The 18,478-nt window shown below is 48.3% G+C and overlaps 1 protein-coding gene across 2 annotated transcripts in view; it reads right to left on the bottom strand.

Moving 5' to 3' along the window:
• Window positions 1–18,478, bottom strand: part of PCGF2 (polycomb group ring finger 2) — a 33,278-nt gene that overhangs the window by 8,466 nt on the left and 6,334 nt on the right. The window contains exons 2-9 of one of the 2 annotated variants that reach the window (XM_034755949.1): window positions 11,311–11,450; window positions 10,112–10,208; window positions 6,442–6,497; window positions 5,615–5,665; window positions 5,381–5,489; window positions 4,453–4,501; window positions 2,581–2,679; window positions 1,082–1,162 (exon numbers count right to left, since the gene is read on the bottom strand). In XM_034755949.1, coding sequence (XP_034611840.1) covers window positions 1,082–1,162; window positions 2,581–2,679; window positions 4,453–4,501; window positions 5,381–5,489; window positions 5,615–5,665; window positions 6,442–6,497; window positions 10,112–10,208; window positions 11,311–11,422 — 654 coding nt within the window. In that variant the 5' untranslated portion in view covers window positions 11,423–11,450. The remainder of the gene's footprint in view (window positions 1–1,081; window positions 1,163–2,580; window positions 2,680–4,452; window positions 4,502–5,380; window positions 5,490–5,614; window positions 5,666–6,441; window positions 6,498–10,111; window positions 10,209–11,310; window positions 11,451–18,478) is intronic. The other variant, XM_034755948.1, reaches the window with a different exon arrangement.

Consider the following 18,478-nt stretch of genomic DNA (forward strand, 5'->3'; position numbering starts at 1 on the left):
CATCCCATTAGCTTTTTTGACTGCCGCTGCACACTGAGTGTATGTTTTCAGAGAACTATCCGCAATGACTCCAAGATCTTTCTTGAGCGGTAACAGCTAATTTAGACCCCATCAGTTTATAAAATCATGAGAATTGGCACGATTCTTAGCACCCTGCAGCTCCCATTAGCTGCAGCTGGAGTAGTGGGTGCCCAGCATGTCTAGAAAATTGAGGTCCAAGATATTTTTGGAAGAATAAACGTCCTTCTGAAACCTTTCCCCTAACTATTGTTATTATCCACCACTGAAAAAACACCCACTCATCACAAAAAGATTTCATTTGAAAAGGGGCTAAGTTATTGCCTGAAAATTAGTATTGATTAACTGGTATTAATCATTAGGAGTCTTGCAGTAGCATCTATGGACTTCAACAGAGATCAGGGCTCCCGTACAGCTAGGTGCTGTACGAACATAGAGAGAGAAACCCAGTACTGAAGACTCAGACTTAAGGTCAGAAGGGACCATCATGATCATCTAGTCTGATCTCCTACACATTGCAGGCCACAGACCCTCACCCACCCACTCCAGCAATAGGCCCATAACCTCTGGCTGAGTTACTGGCGTCCTCAAATCTTGATTTAAAGACTTCAAGTTGCAGAGAATCCACCATTTGCACTAGTTCAAACCAAAAAGTGACCTGTGCCCCCATGCTGCAGAGGAAGGTGGAAACACACACACCCCCCTCCCGCCCCAGAGTCTGTGCCAAATCTGCCAAGGGGAAAACATTTCTTCCTGACCCCAATTAGGGTGATCAGTTAGACCCTGAGCATGTGGGCGAGACCCGCCAGCCAGCCGCCAGGGAAAGAATTCTCTGTAGTCACTCAGAGGACCTTCTGCTCTAGACTTTAAGTTTTGGAGATGGGACACCAAGTGGACAAATGGTGGGAGGGGAAACAGAACAGGGAAGGGAAGTGACCCACGAAGCCAGGGCTGGCACCCGTGTCTCCTAGATCCCAAGTGATTGCCCTGCCCACTGGACCACGCTGCTTCTCAATAAATGACAAAAATACTTCCAGCACAGAAGAGGAAGTTTCTTACTCACCCTTCTCCAAGGATAGATATAGGCGATGTCCATAAGCGTGTAATATTCCTTTAAAGGTTCGTCTTCGTAGAGAACTTCCACCTGACAAATACAGACCACAGTGAATCTTTCCCCCTCCAGTGACCCAGGGGTCCCAAGGACAAAATTAAATAAATTGTTTCCCAATCTATGGTTGGACAGAAGGGGTCAGATTTCCTCTTCCACAGAGCTCAGCTCCCATTTAGGTATCTAAATAATCTCCATGGTGCCCCATTCCCACTTTAGACCAGATTTTCCTAAGAGCCCAACACCAACCGAGCTGCGTTCTTTTGAAAATCTGGCCACTTTTACTTTGGTGCCGAAGGGGGCTCTAAGCTTCTTTTGAACATTGGGCAGTTGGGGGTGGAATTAACCATTGCTCCACACTTTGCCCAGCAAAATGAATGTAAACATGCTACCAAATCAGAGTGACTCTATACAAAATGCAGTGAATCAGGTCCAATGTACCTGTGTCAGGTCCCCTCCTGGTAGAAATCAGTGTCAGAATCATTCTGAAGAAGGCCCTGTTAGGTAAACTGGATAGGTGAGGGTGGTCTGGTGGACTGAGTTCTAACTCTCGTGCTAGCTTGCTGAATAGCTCTGGGCAAGTCTAGCCTCCCCCTGGGTACAGAATGAGGAGGCGGATGCTTATTTAAAAAGAGGGCTGCAAGACTTAATTAGCAAATGTTTGTACAGCAGGGTGAATAAGTGCTAAGTAGTATTATGACAACTGCCAAGTCTTTAAACAAGTGTGTGTTTTCAATAAGAGAAACACACAGTAAATCTTTGGAAAATCTGGGGAGGTCTTTGAGATTGGAATTTCCAGCACTGGTGCGGGGCTGTCAAGAATGCATTTGGTTTTATTTGGGGGGAAAAGCAGAGGGAGGAGGTTCTCGGAGATACGCTCGTCTTCTGAAACGGACGGGGGCAGCGCCTCTGCCGGTGCAAATCAAGGCCGTTGACTTCAAATGGAGTAATGCAACTTGACGCCAGCTGTTCCTCTGGCCCCATTGTGCTAGGCAACGGTGGGTTGCAATCTTGGTTGGGGTCCTGAGGTGCTACGATAATGCCCAGCAGCTAGAATATAGCTTTGTATTGCAATAGTGCCTCAGTCAGGATCCCGTTGTGCACGGTGCTGCACAAACGTAACAAACGGGGGTCAGGCCTAAAGAGCTTAATAGCCAAGTACAGCCAACAATAACGACATTGAAAGGAGAATGGGGACATGCGGTTTTTGAACCCAGCAAGGACCCCAGTTTGTATTTAGAATGAGGGGTGTAAGAAGGGACGGTCCAAAGCCAGCAGGCCCCAGGGACAACGTTTAAATGCTCATACACCTTCCATGGATGTAATAAACGACCGTCCAAAGACAACCGGCCTAACAGGTGCTGCACCAGTGGGCACGCACTGCATGGGACCTTGACAGAGGTCAGCAGATCAAGCAGTGACCTAGGACCAGTTGCCGGTCGCTCGCTACTCACTTTGTACTTGCTGGGCACATCCATCTTATTGCGGAGAAATTTAGCCAGATGCATGACTGTCATGGCAGCAGGACACCGGAGGAACCTTACACCGTTCTTCTGGGGCCAGACCAGAGGGAAGGCGGGGGGAGGAGGGGAAGAGAAGAGCGTTACTGAGAGCAGAGCAGCTGGAACAGGAGAAGGGATGAAATACGTACAGGAGCAGCTGTAAATCTATCGTACACAAACAGAGCATGAAAGACCTGCAGGTCACACGCAAAGGGCTCTGCTGCAATCTATACTGTTCTGGTTTTGCAAGGCAAGGGTGGGGAGCAGGGGCGAGAGCGCCTCGCAGAGAAAACAGCAGCAGCAGAAAAATGCCTTCGACTGATTTTTAACGCGGAGGCCTCTGGGACAGAAATGACTCACACCCCATTAAAAAGGACCAAAATAAATATCTTGCTAACTGGTTAGACTAAAAATCAGATCATTCGATCTCTCAAGGGCTGCACAATGTAAGCAGAAAAGCCCTTATGAGATAACCAGAGAACTAAAGTGTCTTTATATATTTATACAGAGACAAACCTATTCTACACGTGTGTCTGTGTCGATTTCCTCCTTACTAATATTTCAGAAGAAAGAGGAGCTCAAATTGAAATTCTCAGGATTAATAGTGCCAAACTCTAGAAAAAAAATTATCTCAGATCATTTGCTCTAAGCACAGAGCTGGGAGCCAGGAAGTCTCGAGTTCTAACCTCATCCAACACGCTGTTTATGCCCTGGGGCAAGGTTCACTCAGGCCCTGGCCTAACAAAGAATTAGAACGAATTGTCCTTAAAGTTACAGAGGTGCTTTGTGGGACTGGGAGCCTAAATTTCCTAAAGTGGCCACTGATTTTTGGATGTCCAGTTTAAGACATCTTGGGCCTGCCTTCCAGAGGGTGCTTGCGGTGCATAGGAATAGGATGGTATCCTTTTAAATAATTGGTGAGCTCTCTAATGATGCTTACTGTGTAGTGTTTTAGTAGCTGCCAGAACCCAGTAAGCACCACAGAGTCTATATAGCTAATCCTTGCATGGGGTGTATATACAGCAAACATTATTTAGATGAATAGATTTTAAGGCCAGATGGGGACCATTATGGCATCTAGTCTGACCTCCTGTATAATACAGGCTGGAGAATGTGTGTCTGTGTGGTTCCTTGATTGGTGTGTGAATAGCAAAGACCACCCCAGATTGTAGTTGAAATCAATAAAAGCTACAGGGCCTCTGAAAGTCAGATCTAGATTCTCAGATTGAAATCACTGGGAGGGAGGCATCTAAATACCTTTTGAAGATCTGGGCAAAAGGTCCATCAAGAGTTGGGCATCCAAAATTTGAAACACCCAAAGTCCCTGGCCCCCTTTAAAAAAATGGGCCTTGGTTTCTGCCTCTCAGATTTCCCACCCGTACCATGAGACTAATAGTTCCTACTTATCTGCCCCAACGCTTAGATGGGTCCTAGGCCTTTGCACCGCACCCAACCTTTGTAAAAAGCCATTTCTTGGAGTGAGTTTGATTCTTTATTTGGATCCATGTGTAAAACCCGGGGGAGGGCTGGGGACAGGATTATTGGGGCGGGGGGAGCAGCAGCTCAAAGGCCAGGGGAAAGAACTGATCATCTGTTGCTGTCTCATACCCCCTGCCAGAAGAAACAAAATGTGGCTTCCGCTTCAAGCTCTTTGGAACTTGCACAGACCCTAGTGCAAGCACTAGCGGCGCTGCCCCAGTGCAGGAAGCATCAGGTGCCTTCCGCTACCTCCTTCCCAGTCCCTAGTATAACAACAACGCACTGACTGGGACCTCTTTTAGAGACCTGCAGGTCTCTTTCAGCGATCAGCCTGGCAACACTTACTTTTTCCTTCTCCGCATCCCCGTTTTCAATCGTCCCTTTCTTTTCATCTCTAGGGAAGAAGGGACAGAATGAGCATTTTTGTAAAAAAGTAACAGAAAATAGAGTTGCCCCCTTAGCCACGGAGAGGGGATATTAACCTCGCCAAGGCAGTCGTGACACAAGGGTTAATTTCTCTCTGGATATGCGGTGGTGAAGAGGCATGTACCATCTAATCATCTGCAGCTAAGCCATAGAGCCAGTGGATAAAAGGCTTCGTGACTGCAATATGCTCTACTCAGGGCTTTGTTTTAGCTTGTGTATTGCAGCTACAATGCTCCACGCGGCTGACTTCAAGTCACATGACGAGCCCTCCATTCATAAGCTTAATTAGCCCCATGCACATCCACAACACACCTGAGGCTCTCTGGTCTGTACACAGCCACTTTTAAAGGTATGTCTACACTACCCGCTGGATTGGCGGGCAGCGATCAATCCAGCGGGGATCGATTTATCGCGTCTAGTCTAGACTCCAGTACTCCAGCGCCGCTAGAGGCGCAGGCGGAATTGACGGGGGAGCGGCAGCCGTCGACTCCTTGTGGTGAAGACACCACGGTAAGTCGATCTAAGTACGTCGCCTTCAGCTACGTTATTCACATAGCTTTAGGGTGACCAGATAACAAATGTGAAAAATCGGGACAGGAGTGGAGGGTAATAGAAGCCTATATAAGAAAAAAACCCAAAAATCGGGACTGTCCCTATAAAATCGGGACATCTGGTCACCCTATTCTCAGTGTTCTCGGTCTTTTTCACACTTGCTGTCTGGTCACCCTAGCTGAGAACAGTCTTCAGGATTCGATCCGTTCCCACAAATAAGATCTTAGAGGTAGCCAGAAAGGGCAGGATTTTGACTCAGAACAGAAGGAGTTTAGCAACAGCAACAAAATCTTACCTCATTCCTTCGTAAAACTCTATGGATAAGCTGACAATTTCATCATCTGTCAGGTTCCCTTTGTCTTGTTCGGAAACTTCCCCACGATCCTCATTAGACCCATTGGGAACTACACAAGGAGCAGGAAGAGAGACGTTAAACCCCTCCCAAAATGTATTTAGCGTCGAGACAGAGAGGAGAGGAGAACAGAAAGGAAGAGACACTGAGTGGCTATTCCTGTTTGCAGACACTTACCGTCTGCCATGGGATAGGCTGCATAGAAGTCACGCCGTCTCTTCATTTCATCTGCAAGAGAAGATCAATCAAAGCAAGAAAGCCGTGAGAAAGAATGAATAAAAAGAGAGGGAGAATAGAAGTCCAAGTCTACACCATTTTTCTGCCCAGTTGGGAGTGATGTTTTACCAATACAGTCATACCAGTATAAGCCTTCATGTGGATGCAGCGATACTGGTTTGAATGTGTCCTATACGGGGGCTAGTCTACACTACCGGATCGGCGGGTAGAAATCGATCGCTTGGGGATCGATTTATCGCGTCTCATCTAGACGGATAAATTGATCCCCGAATCGACGCGCTTACTCCCACCTCGTCAGGAGGAGTAAGCACCGTCGACGGGGGAGCCGCAGCAGTCAATTTGCCGCCGTCCTCACAGCGGGGAAGTCGAATAGGATACGTCGAATTCAGCTATGCTATTCGCATAGCTGAATTTGCGTATCTTAAATCGATCTCCCCTCCCCCTCCCTCCCCCAGTGTAGACCTAGCCTGGGATAGCTTATTCCTCCTATGGAAATAGCTACACCAGTATAAGCACCTTTATCCCGATATAACTGCGTCCACACTAAAGCAGGTTGTACCCCTGTAACTAACCCGGTATAGTGAAAGGGGTGCAACTTCTGTGTTTGCACAGGGCGTAAGGGTGGCAATTTCACAAGCCCTTTAACCCCACTTCTGATGACGTAAGGGGATCGACTTCAACAGGAGCAAAGTTGGGCCAACACAGAGCATCACACCCAAATCATCCCCGTTATTACTTGATTTGATTATTGCTGTCTGTATCTGTACCTTTGAAAAGCCCAGGGACTAGTTTGTACACTATGTCTTGTAAGGTTTTGTCAGACCTGAAAGACACAAATAAGAATTAATCAGGGAGGGTGAGTGTAGTTATTTCCGAATCCATTCCAGTCACCTGTCTGCGTTCTCCAGCCACACCAAAAGAGAGCACCTTCCACTCCTGGGCAAAAGACCGGCACAAGGCTTATGCACCATTTAAGCCCTCAAAACAGGGCTTACATGGGACTTAAATAGCGCACAGACATTGCACGGGTCCTTTGCAAAGGAACACAGTCGGATGAATTCAAGACCACGCTGTACCGGCTCTGCGCCAATTTGAATATTGCTGGTAAAACTCCTATTGACTTTGATGTATGTGGACACAGGTTGCAAGTAGCCTTTGGGAAGTCATAACCCCATTGCATATTATTGGTATCCCAAAACTTGGTGCTGAATGGTGCCAAGCACCTGGCAGGATTGAACCCCTAGTCCTTAATATGGCCATGACTGACATTTCTGACAACACAGCTGGGTATTATGCAACTCAGATGGAGGGGGAAGCAAAAGAGAAAGGAAAATGACTAACCATGCAAATTCAGAGTCTGATCCAAAACCCAATGAAGTCAAACAGGGAAGTCATGAGGACTTTGGATCTGGCCCAAAAAGAAGGGCTATGTTTCTAGTTCCAAGAACAAATGGGAACATCAGGGTCACTGATCATATCTCAAAATTATTTCTATAATCTATTAAAAGATACCTCGCTCAGATATAGGGCTTCTCATGTTTAGCCCCTGCCATCTGAAGCTCTCAACATGCTTTGCTAACCGTTGTGAATCAAATCTCCCAAGACCTTCATGTGAGGCAAGCTGAGATCAGTGTTCCCACTTTACAGATGGGGAAGCCAAGGGAGAAAGAGAGTATGGCTAAATTTTTGAAGTTCATGTGCCTAGACATAGACTTCGACTGACATGCAGTGAGAGATGTGGGCACCTCTGGGAAAAGTTCAGCCACCTTGTTTAAGAAGTAGTTTAGGGATCCACCCTAGAAATGTTTGGTCTAAGGCCCAGATCCTCAAAGGTATTTAGGTGTCTAATTTGCATTGATTTCAATAGGAGTTAGGTTACCCGCATGACTTGAACAAGTTTTCTTCCAGACGCTGACACAGATTTCCCACGCCCTTCTGATTCCCAAGTCTATGCCTCAACTCCCCGACTCGGATAAAAATAGAGAGAAGACTGTGGATTTGATTCTCATTCACAATCCAGGCCCCTTGCCGCTGCTAAAATGGTATAAAGGGACCCTAGTGCCAATGAAAATTGGGGTCTGATTGGACAAGGATGCAGAGATATGGTGGTAGAGTGGCTAGTATAATGGCAGGGGAGGGAGGGGTTGTCTGTGACTAGTAGCTACTGCAATGCAAATTATAAAGTAAGGTCTGGGTGATATCTCAGAGCTTGGAAGATCAGTGCAATTCTAGCCTGCTGCTTTGTGTCTGTCTGTATGTTGGCAGAGTGCATCTCCGTCTGGGTCTGTGCACACATTCAGAGATATTTAACAGAAAGGTCTGTGGGAGTTAGAGTGTAAATATTTCACAGGGAACCAAAAAAAAAAAAAAAGAAGTGTTACTACAGAAACGGATTTACATGGAAGAGCTAAAAAAAGCCCCTAGTGATGTATTGCAGCCTTAATGGTTTCTATGCCAACCACCTGCAGAGCTAATTCTACAATTGACAAGACATGTCTGGCTTCCCCAAACCCAGACGAATAGGGAAGGAGCGAAGCCGGCATAAAGCATGCACCAAGCGTGGGGGGTTGACTGCATTGGTTTGATCCTAGTGGTTCTGGGCATGGAACTGGGGTCTGGAAACCACCCACCCACCCACAAGAGTAGCGGCTGAGACACAGCCAGTTGCATGCTCTCACAGAATAACCCTCCGCTGGGAGAAGAACGCATCGTTCCAAGGCAAATGGATCAATGAATTATAAACCACAAGCGGGTTCGGGTTAAATTTCTCTTGTCGTGGCTTCAAAGCCTGACGGCTGCGGTCCGGGCACTGTCTAAAGATGACCTCAGGTACTCAGTCCAAACTGACAGAGGATGTAACTCACATTGTGCCTTTCCCTGCTAATGAATGATCCCAATCTCTTTACAACATCCTTAAAGGGGGCTGGAAAATTCAGAGACACTCCTGGTCCTGTCTGTTCCATCATGACCCTTGTCGTCTGCCCTTCCAGCTCAGAGCTCATTGATATTATACAACACAGAGAGTGGGGCCCCATTACATTAGGTGCTGCATCTGGACACTGGAAGCTGTTGAGGTGGGACTATCTTGACATCACAGCCCTGCTGGGGCTTTGCTTATGATGTCAAACACCCCAGGAATGCCCATGATGACCTCAAACACAAAATAATGACCGGGGACAGAATTCCCTAGCCTGTGCAGTGGTTATGAGAAAAATGAAAGTTAGGATGCTCGGATTCTGATCATGCCTTCCTCTCCTCCCCTGCAAGCATTCAAGGAGATAGGAGAGACTTTGGGTCAACATTCAAATAACCTACATACAGTAGACTATAAGGTGTCAGATATAGTCTAGAAGGCTATTCTAGTAAACTAAGGCAGGGGCGCTGGAACAATTTGTACAGTGGGGGGGCTGAGACCCATTGAACCAAACTGTAAATCCTGGATATAATGGAATCCACTTCAAGCCAGTTCCAGCACCTATGCTATAAGGCGTAAAACTGCAGAGCGCAAATCCTGTTCTTCCGGGGCAGCAGATTTCACTTGGCTTCAACAGAAGATACTTATTCTTTTTAGTAGAAAATAACCCTCTTGATCTTATAGACCAGCCACTGCAGTGGCTGAAGGAAGAAAACCACAAGAGGTCTTTCCCAACACAAACGTCTATGATTCTCTGCTGCATATGCCCGGAGTCAGCACACTAAGGTAGTTGTCTGATGCCCATGTCAGTAGTATGTGAGCCCTTCACCATCTTTAATGGATTTATCCTCAGAACATCCCTGTGAGGTGGGGAAGTGCTGTTGTCTCCTCTGGAGAGATGGGAAACTGAGTCACATACAGACTAAGTTCTGGGTCCTTAAAGGTAGATAGGTGCCTAACTCCATTGGGTGGAGGCCTTTGAGGCTCTGGGCCTAAGTGTCCAGTCACAGGAAGTCTGTGACAGAGCTGGGAATTTGATCCAGATCTCCTGAGTCCCACACACATGCCTAACTTTAAGTAAATTAGTCCCATTGGAGACAATGGATTACTCACATGCTGATGGTTAGGAACATACCTTGCTGAATAAGGGTCAGAATTACATACAGAGACCTCAGTTTTCCAAAGCAAATAGTAGTTGGGTGCCCAGTTTGGGGGGGGGGCTTTAAAAAGGGACCTCGTTATTTGTTAATTCTGTGCATCCACCTTCTGGAAATCAGGGCCCCTTCAGGCATCCCACGCCCCTCTCAAAAAAAAGTAACAGATGCACCCAAAAATCACAATTAGTGGCTCTGGAAAAGTTAGGCCAAAATATCCATCTCCCAACTGCAGCAAAGCAGGGAGGAGAATTTCCTGTGACAGTGGGGCTCGGTGACGTGCTACAGCCGAAATCCAGAGCCTGATGCTTCCCAACGTCTGTGTTATCGGGGGTGGGGGGCAAGAACCAGAACAGTGAGATCCCTCACCTGATGCTGAGCAGGGGCCTGGTTTTATGCACCTGGACATCACACATGGGACAGTATTTGTTGGTCTCCAGGTAGCGGACGATGCAGGTTTTACAGACTAAAGGAAGAAAGACAAAAAATAAATAGGGTGAAATCAACATACAGACTCACGGGGTGAATATCTCCCCCGGGCAAAGGGTCAGCACAAGGCCTAGGCGCCACTTAAGCACAAGATATTAAGTCTCACTTCAGCTCCATTTATATCCTGCTTAAGAGGGACATAAATGGTGCCAAAGCAGGATACAAGTGGTGCATAACTTGCCCTGGCCCTCTGTACAGGGCTGGCTTTGACCCACGGTGAACAAGCAGCTGCTTAGACATTCTGGGCAAGATAATTTTTTACCCTCACTGATTGGAAAGTAATCTGTGACTGCTTCCATTTAATCCACCTGTTAGCAGCCATGTATCAATGAAAGGGGGATCCCACCAGTAGGGGCTATTCCACATTCCCCTCTTATCAAGGGTTGGTTTCCCTTATACCTTGCTTCTCTCTGCAGGTATATTAGAGGAATTGCTAGATTGGAGCAGACCCTGGGTCCAGCTAGTCTAGGACCTTGTCTTTGAACAGCGTCTGGAACTAGATGCTTTAGAGGAAGGTAGACGAACCCAAAAGCAGGCAGATATGGGATTATCCGCCTCACACACACAGCTCTCATTCTGATCTCTAACCGTGAGAGATTGCCTTAAGCCCTGTATAGGAAATATGGTAGGAAATATGGTAGGATTCTAGCTTCACCACCCCCTCCCCAATTCACCTCAAAATTATTGAGCGAGTAATCGGAGGCCAAGAGTGACTAGGGGTTTGAGGTGCTTCCAATTTGGGGGTGTCTCACATGAAAAGGAGGCCCTGGTTTCCAGAAAGGGAGAGCTCTGCTCTTCCTGAAAAACTAGCATCAGGCCTCTTTAAGGTATCTCAATTTAGGCACCCAAAAATCACTAGCCACTTCGGAAAAAGCTTGGCCCATGGAGTTATATTCAGGTGAGCAGCTGGGGAATCTCTCATCACCACCAGCTGGCTTCTGAGCTTAACGCCCAAAAAGGAGATCTGCCTGGTGGAATGAAAGAAAAGAGCATTTCATTGGGAATAGCGGATTTCTCCTGCTCCCCCCCCCCCCCCCCCCCCCCCCCCCCGCCCCGCCCCAGGTACAGAGGAAACTTACAGGAGTGTAAACATTCCACTATGGTGGTTGCATCTATGAAGTAGCCACCACACAAAGCGCACATCAAGTGGGGATTCAGCTCAGTGATCTTTATCCTGGTGGTTCTGTGCATTTTGGATCCGGGCCTCAGCAGATCCTCTCTGGAAACAAAACACACACACCCCGAGGATCAAGTTAGCGGCATCTACAGGGTCATCACCCCTCCGGGAATATTACAGCAACCAGAACCAAGTCATCAGCTGGAACTAGTGAAGGCAACATTCCAGAAGCAAATGGCTCAGTAGGTTACAAACCACAGGAGTCTCTGGTTTTAGGATTTATTCCCCCTCCCTCCCACACACACACACCTTGTAATCTGGGTTTTGTGGTCAGGCCTTGCAAAGCATCTGAAATTGCAATAATACAGAGAGCAGGATGGAGGACTGAGTATTTGTATTTTAACAAAACAAAACACCTCTTTTTCAGCCCCCATAGAGTCCGACTGGGATGGGTAGCACCCTTTCCAAATGTAATCTTGTTGATGAGCCTAACTGGTTATGGGTTTGCACAGTGCCTAGCACATAGGGGCCCAGAAGTGGTTGTGGTGTTTGGGTGCTACCACAGTATAAATGTAAGATAATAATAATACTCCTGGGGGACGATATAACTCACCTAGAGTATTACAATCTGGCCCATAGTGATCCTACAGCTTACATTATATAACGGATCTCTCTTTTTACTCCCAAATCCTGACCAAAACACATACAAGATAAAGAATGGATTTAGTAATGTGGTTTTATTTGTTTTAAATGGAGACAAGTCAGTTCAGAGAATACAACAGGCAGCACAGCTGCGTCTAAAGAAGGGATGCGCCTAGTACATCTGAATAGATTTGGGTAGTAAAGGAGGTAAGAAACCGACACACCATGCAGGTTTCAGGTTTTATAGCTGCTTCCTTAGGTTTAGCCCTATCATTTCTGCCCAGCTTTGAAACACACTAACACACACAGCCCAGTTTTTCCACTCTGGATTATGCACGTGTTGTAGATGCGAGCATGGAGATTATTATAGGAACACTTTTTTATTAAATGGAGACCCTTAACAGGGAATGCCCCAAACCCCTCTAAATTATATATTTAAACAAAAACAAAAATCGAGAGCCTCGTTGCTCATCATTAGCTAACAATAAACTCCTCCATCCCCAATAGTCTCTTCCTCCAAGTGGAGCTCTGCCACCAAAGTCTGGACACACACTACCTCCCTCCCAGCCTCTTTCTCCCTCAGCTGTAGCCCATTACAGGATCATCTGTAATCAAATTATGGCCAAAGCAAGCCCTCCTTTTGGGTGTGCTACTTGGGCAAACCTCAAGGAAAGGGAGAAGAAGAAAGAGAAAAGACGAGCAAAGTCTGCAGCCTGTGAGGAGAAGGATCACATTTCAATCCTACCCAGCTAGGAGCTGCACCAGCTTCACCTTGGCTTCTGGCTATCCACATGTCCTCTTTAATTCTTCCCCATCCTGCTGCTGACACCAGATAACAAAGCCGAGAGGGAGATTCCACTTTCTTTCCTGGTCTTGCCCCCAATCCCCATCCTCCTCCACCACGCCCCACACCCACTCCCAGCCCCCCCTCCCTCCAGCAAGGCAATGGGCCGGAACAAATCAGATAAATGGTCTAATTGAACATTAACATGCAACTCATTAAACGCACAAGCCCAGCGAAAGCCAGACGTGAGAAGCTCGGCTGAGGACTGCTTTACGCGACCTCTGGGTACCTGCGCGTACAGACCGGAAGGACCGGCGTGTCAGACCCTATGACACACATCACACATCCATTTCTCAATGAACACTACAGAGACACATAAGCAATACGCAGAGAATAGACACCACCCAATACACCTCCAATGGGCGTGTCTGGGTGCATAGGAATCATCTGCGCTCACACAGAAGTTTACGTCTTCAAAGCACTGTAACATTATACACACAGGCATAGTGTAACCTCCATGACATACACATTCATAGTGTGCGTCTGTCCACCCAGACCGAGGATGGATACACGACAATTATGTTCTTTATGCCTTATTTTGTGATCAGTGTGTGTCTATATTTTACATGATCATATTGGTACAGTACTTTGAAGATGCAAACGGATGTATAACTGCAATACACACACACACACACACATATGGCAGCATGTAGCCTGCAAATACACCTCCATCTACAAACACAACGCGGTGGCCTAGGAGGCCCATTTAATAACGCATAAAAGCCGACCATAATCTGTCCCCATATTAGCACATGGAAGAATAGAGAGCACCCGTCCACACCCACGCACGGCATTGTCATGTCATGCCACACCCACCCGAAACAGTCTCCGATGATCTCTAGATCACATCTACTGCCCTCCCCAGGCCTAGACCCACAGTGTGGGGTCGTTTCATTGCAGCCAAATTCAGGCACACACATACCCCCACCCCCTCCATTCCCTGTGCCCGGTGGCGCAGCGTGGGCACATACCGCAGACAATGATTCCCCAGCACGGATCGAAAGGTGCCCAGGCAAGAAACCCTCAGCGCCCCCGGACCCACATTTTCCTTCTTGTCCTTCACCGCTCCGATCTCCCAGCCGGAACCCGAGGAGGGGCTACCAAGCTCCGGGTCCTCCGCTTGCCTTTCACCCGCCTGACAGCCCAAGCTTTGGGTAGGGAGAGCAGAAAACGGGGGCTCGGAGAGGCTGGCCAGCCTGGCAAAGGTGCGAAGCGGCACCTTTGTCTCCCCCGCGGCTCCTTCTCCGCCTGCTAAACGCAGCGCCGCCCCTTCCCAATGCCTTCCTGCGTGCACGCAAACCAGCCCCCCTCGCCCCCCAATCAGAGCCACCGACACCCGCGAGGGGGCAGTGCCCCCGACCCCCGGAGGGGGGGTATTTAAATAGATGGATACATATGGCTCGGTGGGGAATAGACTGAGGGACCGCATTTAAAGGGACAGGCTCTGCCTCCGGGGAAATCTAGGAAGGGGAAGGGAGCGATTGGTGCCAGCTGAAAAAATTGATACAAATCTGGATCCATTCGCCTCCAGGCCGATGGGCGAGGGCCGTTCATCGCCTGGTTGTTCTGCCGGCGTGGGTGTGGAGTTTTAGGCAGTGGGATCGGGCCCTAAACCCACAGCGATGAACCGCTTCCCCTAAATCGCTGTCGAAAGCAAGGAAAGGGGGCGTGTGTGTAGGGGGTCTCCTGGACTTCTGGTATGTCTCCCCCCCAGTAAAAGAAATCTGGATTGAGACCGTCCCTGCTGAGATGTCTCCTAAACCGCTCCCATCGCCCCTCTCCCCAAGCCTCAACTGGTGTGAATGGGAACGCAGCCTTTTGTCTGCCTCCCTGCCCCCCTTCGGGTATTTATATGTTTTAATACGAGCGCATTTTGTTTTACGGTCAAAGGCATTTTCCGCTCGTGCCTCATGGTTTCTATAGAGACCCCAGAGCCGGCTGTTGGCCCCTTGCCCGTGACAGAAGCCACACGGCCACACACCTCATTAAGACAGGAGATGAATTTAACACAATTGGACCTGGATTCGCGGGCACGCGCGTGGATTTGGTGGTGGTGGTGTGGTTTTCAAACCTGAGACGTGCTTTGGCTTTTCACAGCCAGGCACCCAAATAGAGAGAGAAAAAAACAATAGGTCGCCTTTGCTAGAATGAATAGATTTGCTTTGTGGCGGGGGGGTGGCAGGGGGGCGGTTCGGAGACTTTTTTTTTAAAGTGTGTGTCTACCTATGCCCGCCCCAGGAGAGAGAGGGTGGCATATTTGCTTGGAAAGCAGAAGGTGATTGAAGGCAAAACTCCAGGGCTAGGCACAAAGATAAGCACCGGGCAGAATTTGTAGTCGCGGAAAAACATAACTTGTCTGCAAGGTTCAGTTCCCCCCCCCCCCCCACACACACACACACAGAGAGACACACCAAAGAAGGCAACATGGAAAGGAAAAATAAAGGGTTTTGCCAACATTTTATCCCGAGTTTGAGACTCTGAGCAGGACGTTTGCAGCACTAAGTAAAGTGGGGTTACAATCTAGTCCCTCTGGGAAATACATCACCCGTCGATGCAATCAAGTGCAGAGAGAGGCAGAAAGTCGCAGATGTCAATGTAATTGCTGCCCCCCCCAACCCCTTCCTCTTCCCTTCCCCCTTCCCCGTTACTTTAATATTTACTATAGGAGACGTTCTAGCTGGGGCCCTGAATCGCTGCAGTTTTATTGTTTCCATGGTAACTCCTATACTTGGCGAGAAGCCAGAATATTATTACAACCATCCGAGGTGGAAGGGGGGGGGGGGACTGAACTAAAATCTATTTCTGTGCAAATGAGTTTGTGCGTGACGTCAGTCGGAGGCCAGACTGTTAGGAACACACACACACACACACACACAGATTCAGTCCCTTACAATGGAGAACCATCGTAAAGGATAGATGCAGAAGTGTGTACACACACACACACACACACATGCTGGGGAAAGCGTTTAACGTTCATAAAAGCTGTACACAATACTGTACCAATCAAAGAAATCCCCCATCGGTACAGTGACTGATCAAACTTCAAGGCAAAGGTGCCCCCCCCCACCCCCAGCCTCAGTAGACAAGCAACAGAGGTGAGACTGTGGGACAAAATTTAAGCACCGAGGTGGGTGTGTCTAAGGGGAAGGGGGCCGAGGAGAAATTGGGAGTATCCTGCTCTAGGTAGTGGCTAAAGCCACCCCTCCCTGGTTTGGCACCCAGCATTAGCGCCTGCCCGCTGGGAAGCATTTGTGGGGTGGTTTGCAAACAAGCCAACACCACAATAGATGCGGGTCAGAAAGAGGCTGGTGGGTTTTTTGGAAACGCCCGTTCTGCTTTCTGGACTGGATTGAGTCATTCTCCCCCCCCCCCCCCCACACACACACACAAACACACCTTTCTCCCAGTCCCATTTCCCTTTGTAGATTCCCAAGGCAAAAGCACGGATCACACCCCTTTGGGGTCCTCTTGGCTTGTTTGCTTCCATCCCCCCCCCCCCCCCCCCCCCCCCCTTCCACTTAACAGCAGCACGTCTCCCTCCCCCCGCCCCCTTCAAGCCTCAGCATCATCAAGGTAGCTCTCCAGAGTGAAGTGCCCCCCAGACCCCTTTACAAGTCGCAGGTGACGTTGGGGCTGCTGATAGGCTCCCTGTGCGCTGGTTTCTATAGTTACCTGCAGGGTAACAGCTGGCAAGATGCCAACACCAACAGCCAAGCGAAGCGGGGGGGGAGCTTTGGCCTGCTTGGTGCACCTGAAATCCAATCCCCCTCCAGTGACTTGGGATCTCGCCGGGCGGTGAGTTCTGCAGGTCCCCTGCTCCCTGCAAGACTCTTGTATTTTTTATGTTATCCTTCCAGTCTAGCAAATGGCGTCATGGGTCTCTAAAGGAGAGGGAAGGTGGAGGGGAGGGAGAGCCCGAGACGCCAGCAAAAACCGGTTTTAGTAAAACGGACGATAATCATCATGATTTCATGACTCAGAATGGGGGCTGGCGCTAGTCTCCTTTTAAAACACCCCTCCCCGCCCCCCAAAACACCCTCCACCGCCCTGACCTTTTCCCCACCCCCACCCCCAGAAAATGAAATAAACTCAATCCTCCTCCACTCCCGGCATCCATCCACCCACCCACCTCCCTCCCTGGCTATGCCCCCCCTTAAAAAAAACTATTTAAACAGTTCTGATGCATCCTTCCCCTTCTACTCCAAACCAAGAGTTGATTACCTTTAAATTGCCCCCTTTGGGCTTAATTCTGCAGAGGGAACCCTGTTCCCTTTCCAAAATTAACTCCTTAGGGACTTGAAAGAGGATGGTCTGTGATGGAACTGGGAGATTAGCGATCTGCTTCCTCCCCCCACTCCCGCTCTGGTAATGACCTTGGGCAAGGTGCCTTCCTTCTCTGCTGCCTCAGTTTCCCCCCACCTGCGAACTTAGAGGAATGATGCCTTCCCCCACCTGGCAGGGCTGGGGTCAAAGCTGGAGTCATTTCACATTTGTAATGGGCTCCTCCTTGATCCTCTGGTGGAAAGCCTTATATCAAAGTGGAGCGCGTTGCTTTATGGTTTGATTAAACGGCATCGGGGTGGGAATTGTTGGAGGTGTCACAGTCACCAGAAATCCAAACGGATACCCCACTCCTTCGCAGAACCCCCAGGAGTCACCACTTCCCTAACAGCTTAGCTACTTTCGCCACCTCTTGGGCAAGTTTTCTGAGCAGAAAGATTCAGATCTTTCCAACTCCTAACTCCACGGGTGTGGGCAGGAAAACAATATATCGATTGGCGATATCAGAGAGGCACCATTTATCACCAGACAAGAAATGCACAGCTGGTTATGCGGGCTCCCAAACGCTCATTAGAAAATAATAGTAATAATTAATAATAAGTAATGCCATATGTATCTATTTGCAAAATAGACACGCGTTGCATTTCACAAAGAGACGCCCGCGACGTGTTGGGTTAATGTAGCCTTTGCTAGCAGTGACAGTAGGCATCAGATCCCGACAACAGGAAATTCTCCTTTCGGGTTGGCCAAGTACAGTGGGAGCGAGCGAGAAGAGGGTTTACACAAAGCAAGAGGGCACGTGACCTCAGATGTGGGTCTGGATTTAAAATCTCGACCAGGCTCCAGAACCAGATCAATCGCCCTTCCCCCCCCCCCCCCCCAGCCTCCCTCAGTCTGTGTCTAGGACACGTTATCTTTCCAGATCACCAAAGTTTTCTCTTGCTATTACCAAACAATTTTTGCTTTGTTGCCGTTGCCTCGCAAGAAGGCGATAGCAGGTCTGCAGTGCGACCATCCCAGTTTGAAAGGGATGAGAAAAACATATGAAAAGCAGACAGTAATTCCGAGACACATTTTATTCCTCCCATGGAAATAAATTATTTTGCATGTTGATTTCCTGCAAAACGCTGTGGGTTATGCATCTTGCTATTATATACACACGTATATCCTGCTGCCTTTTTAAAAAAAGTTTCCACACTCTCTACGAACAGAAGACACGACACATATTTTTCAATTTTTAAAACAGATTTGGAGGGGGGAGGGGAAGAATGAATTGTTCTGATCTTTTACCCTGACATTTGATTTGGTTTTAAAAGAAGATGCATCAGGGCTTTTAAAATGTAGAGAGGAAGCTCAAATCCTC

Source organism: Trachemys scripta, chromosome 23, assembly GCF_013100865.1.
Source record: "Trachemys scripta elegans isolate TJP31775 chromosome 23, CAS_Tse_1.0, whole genome shotgun sequence".
In the NCBI taxonomy this organism is placed as follows: Eukaryota; Metazoa; Chordata; order Testudines; family Emydidae; genus Trachemys; species Trachemys scripta.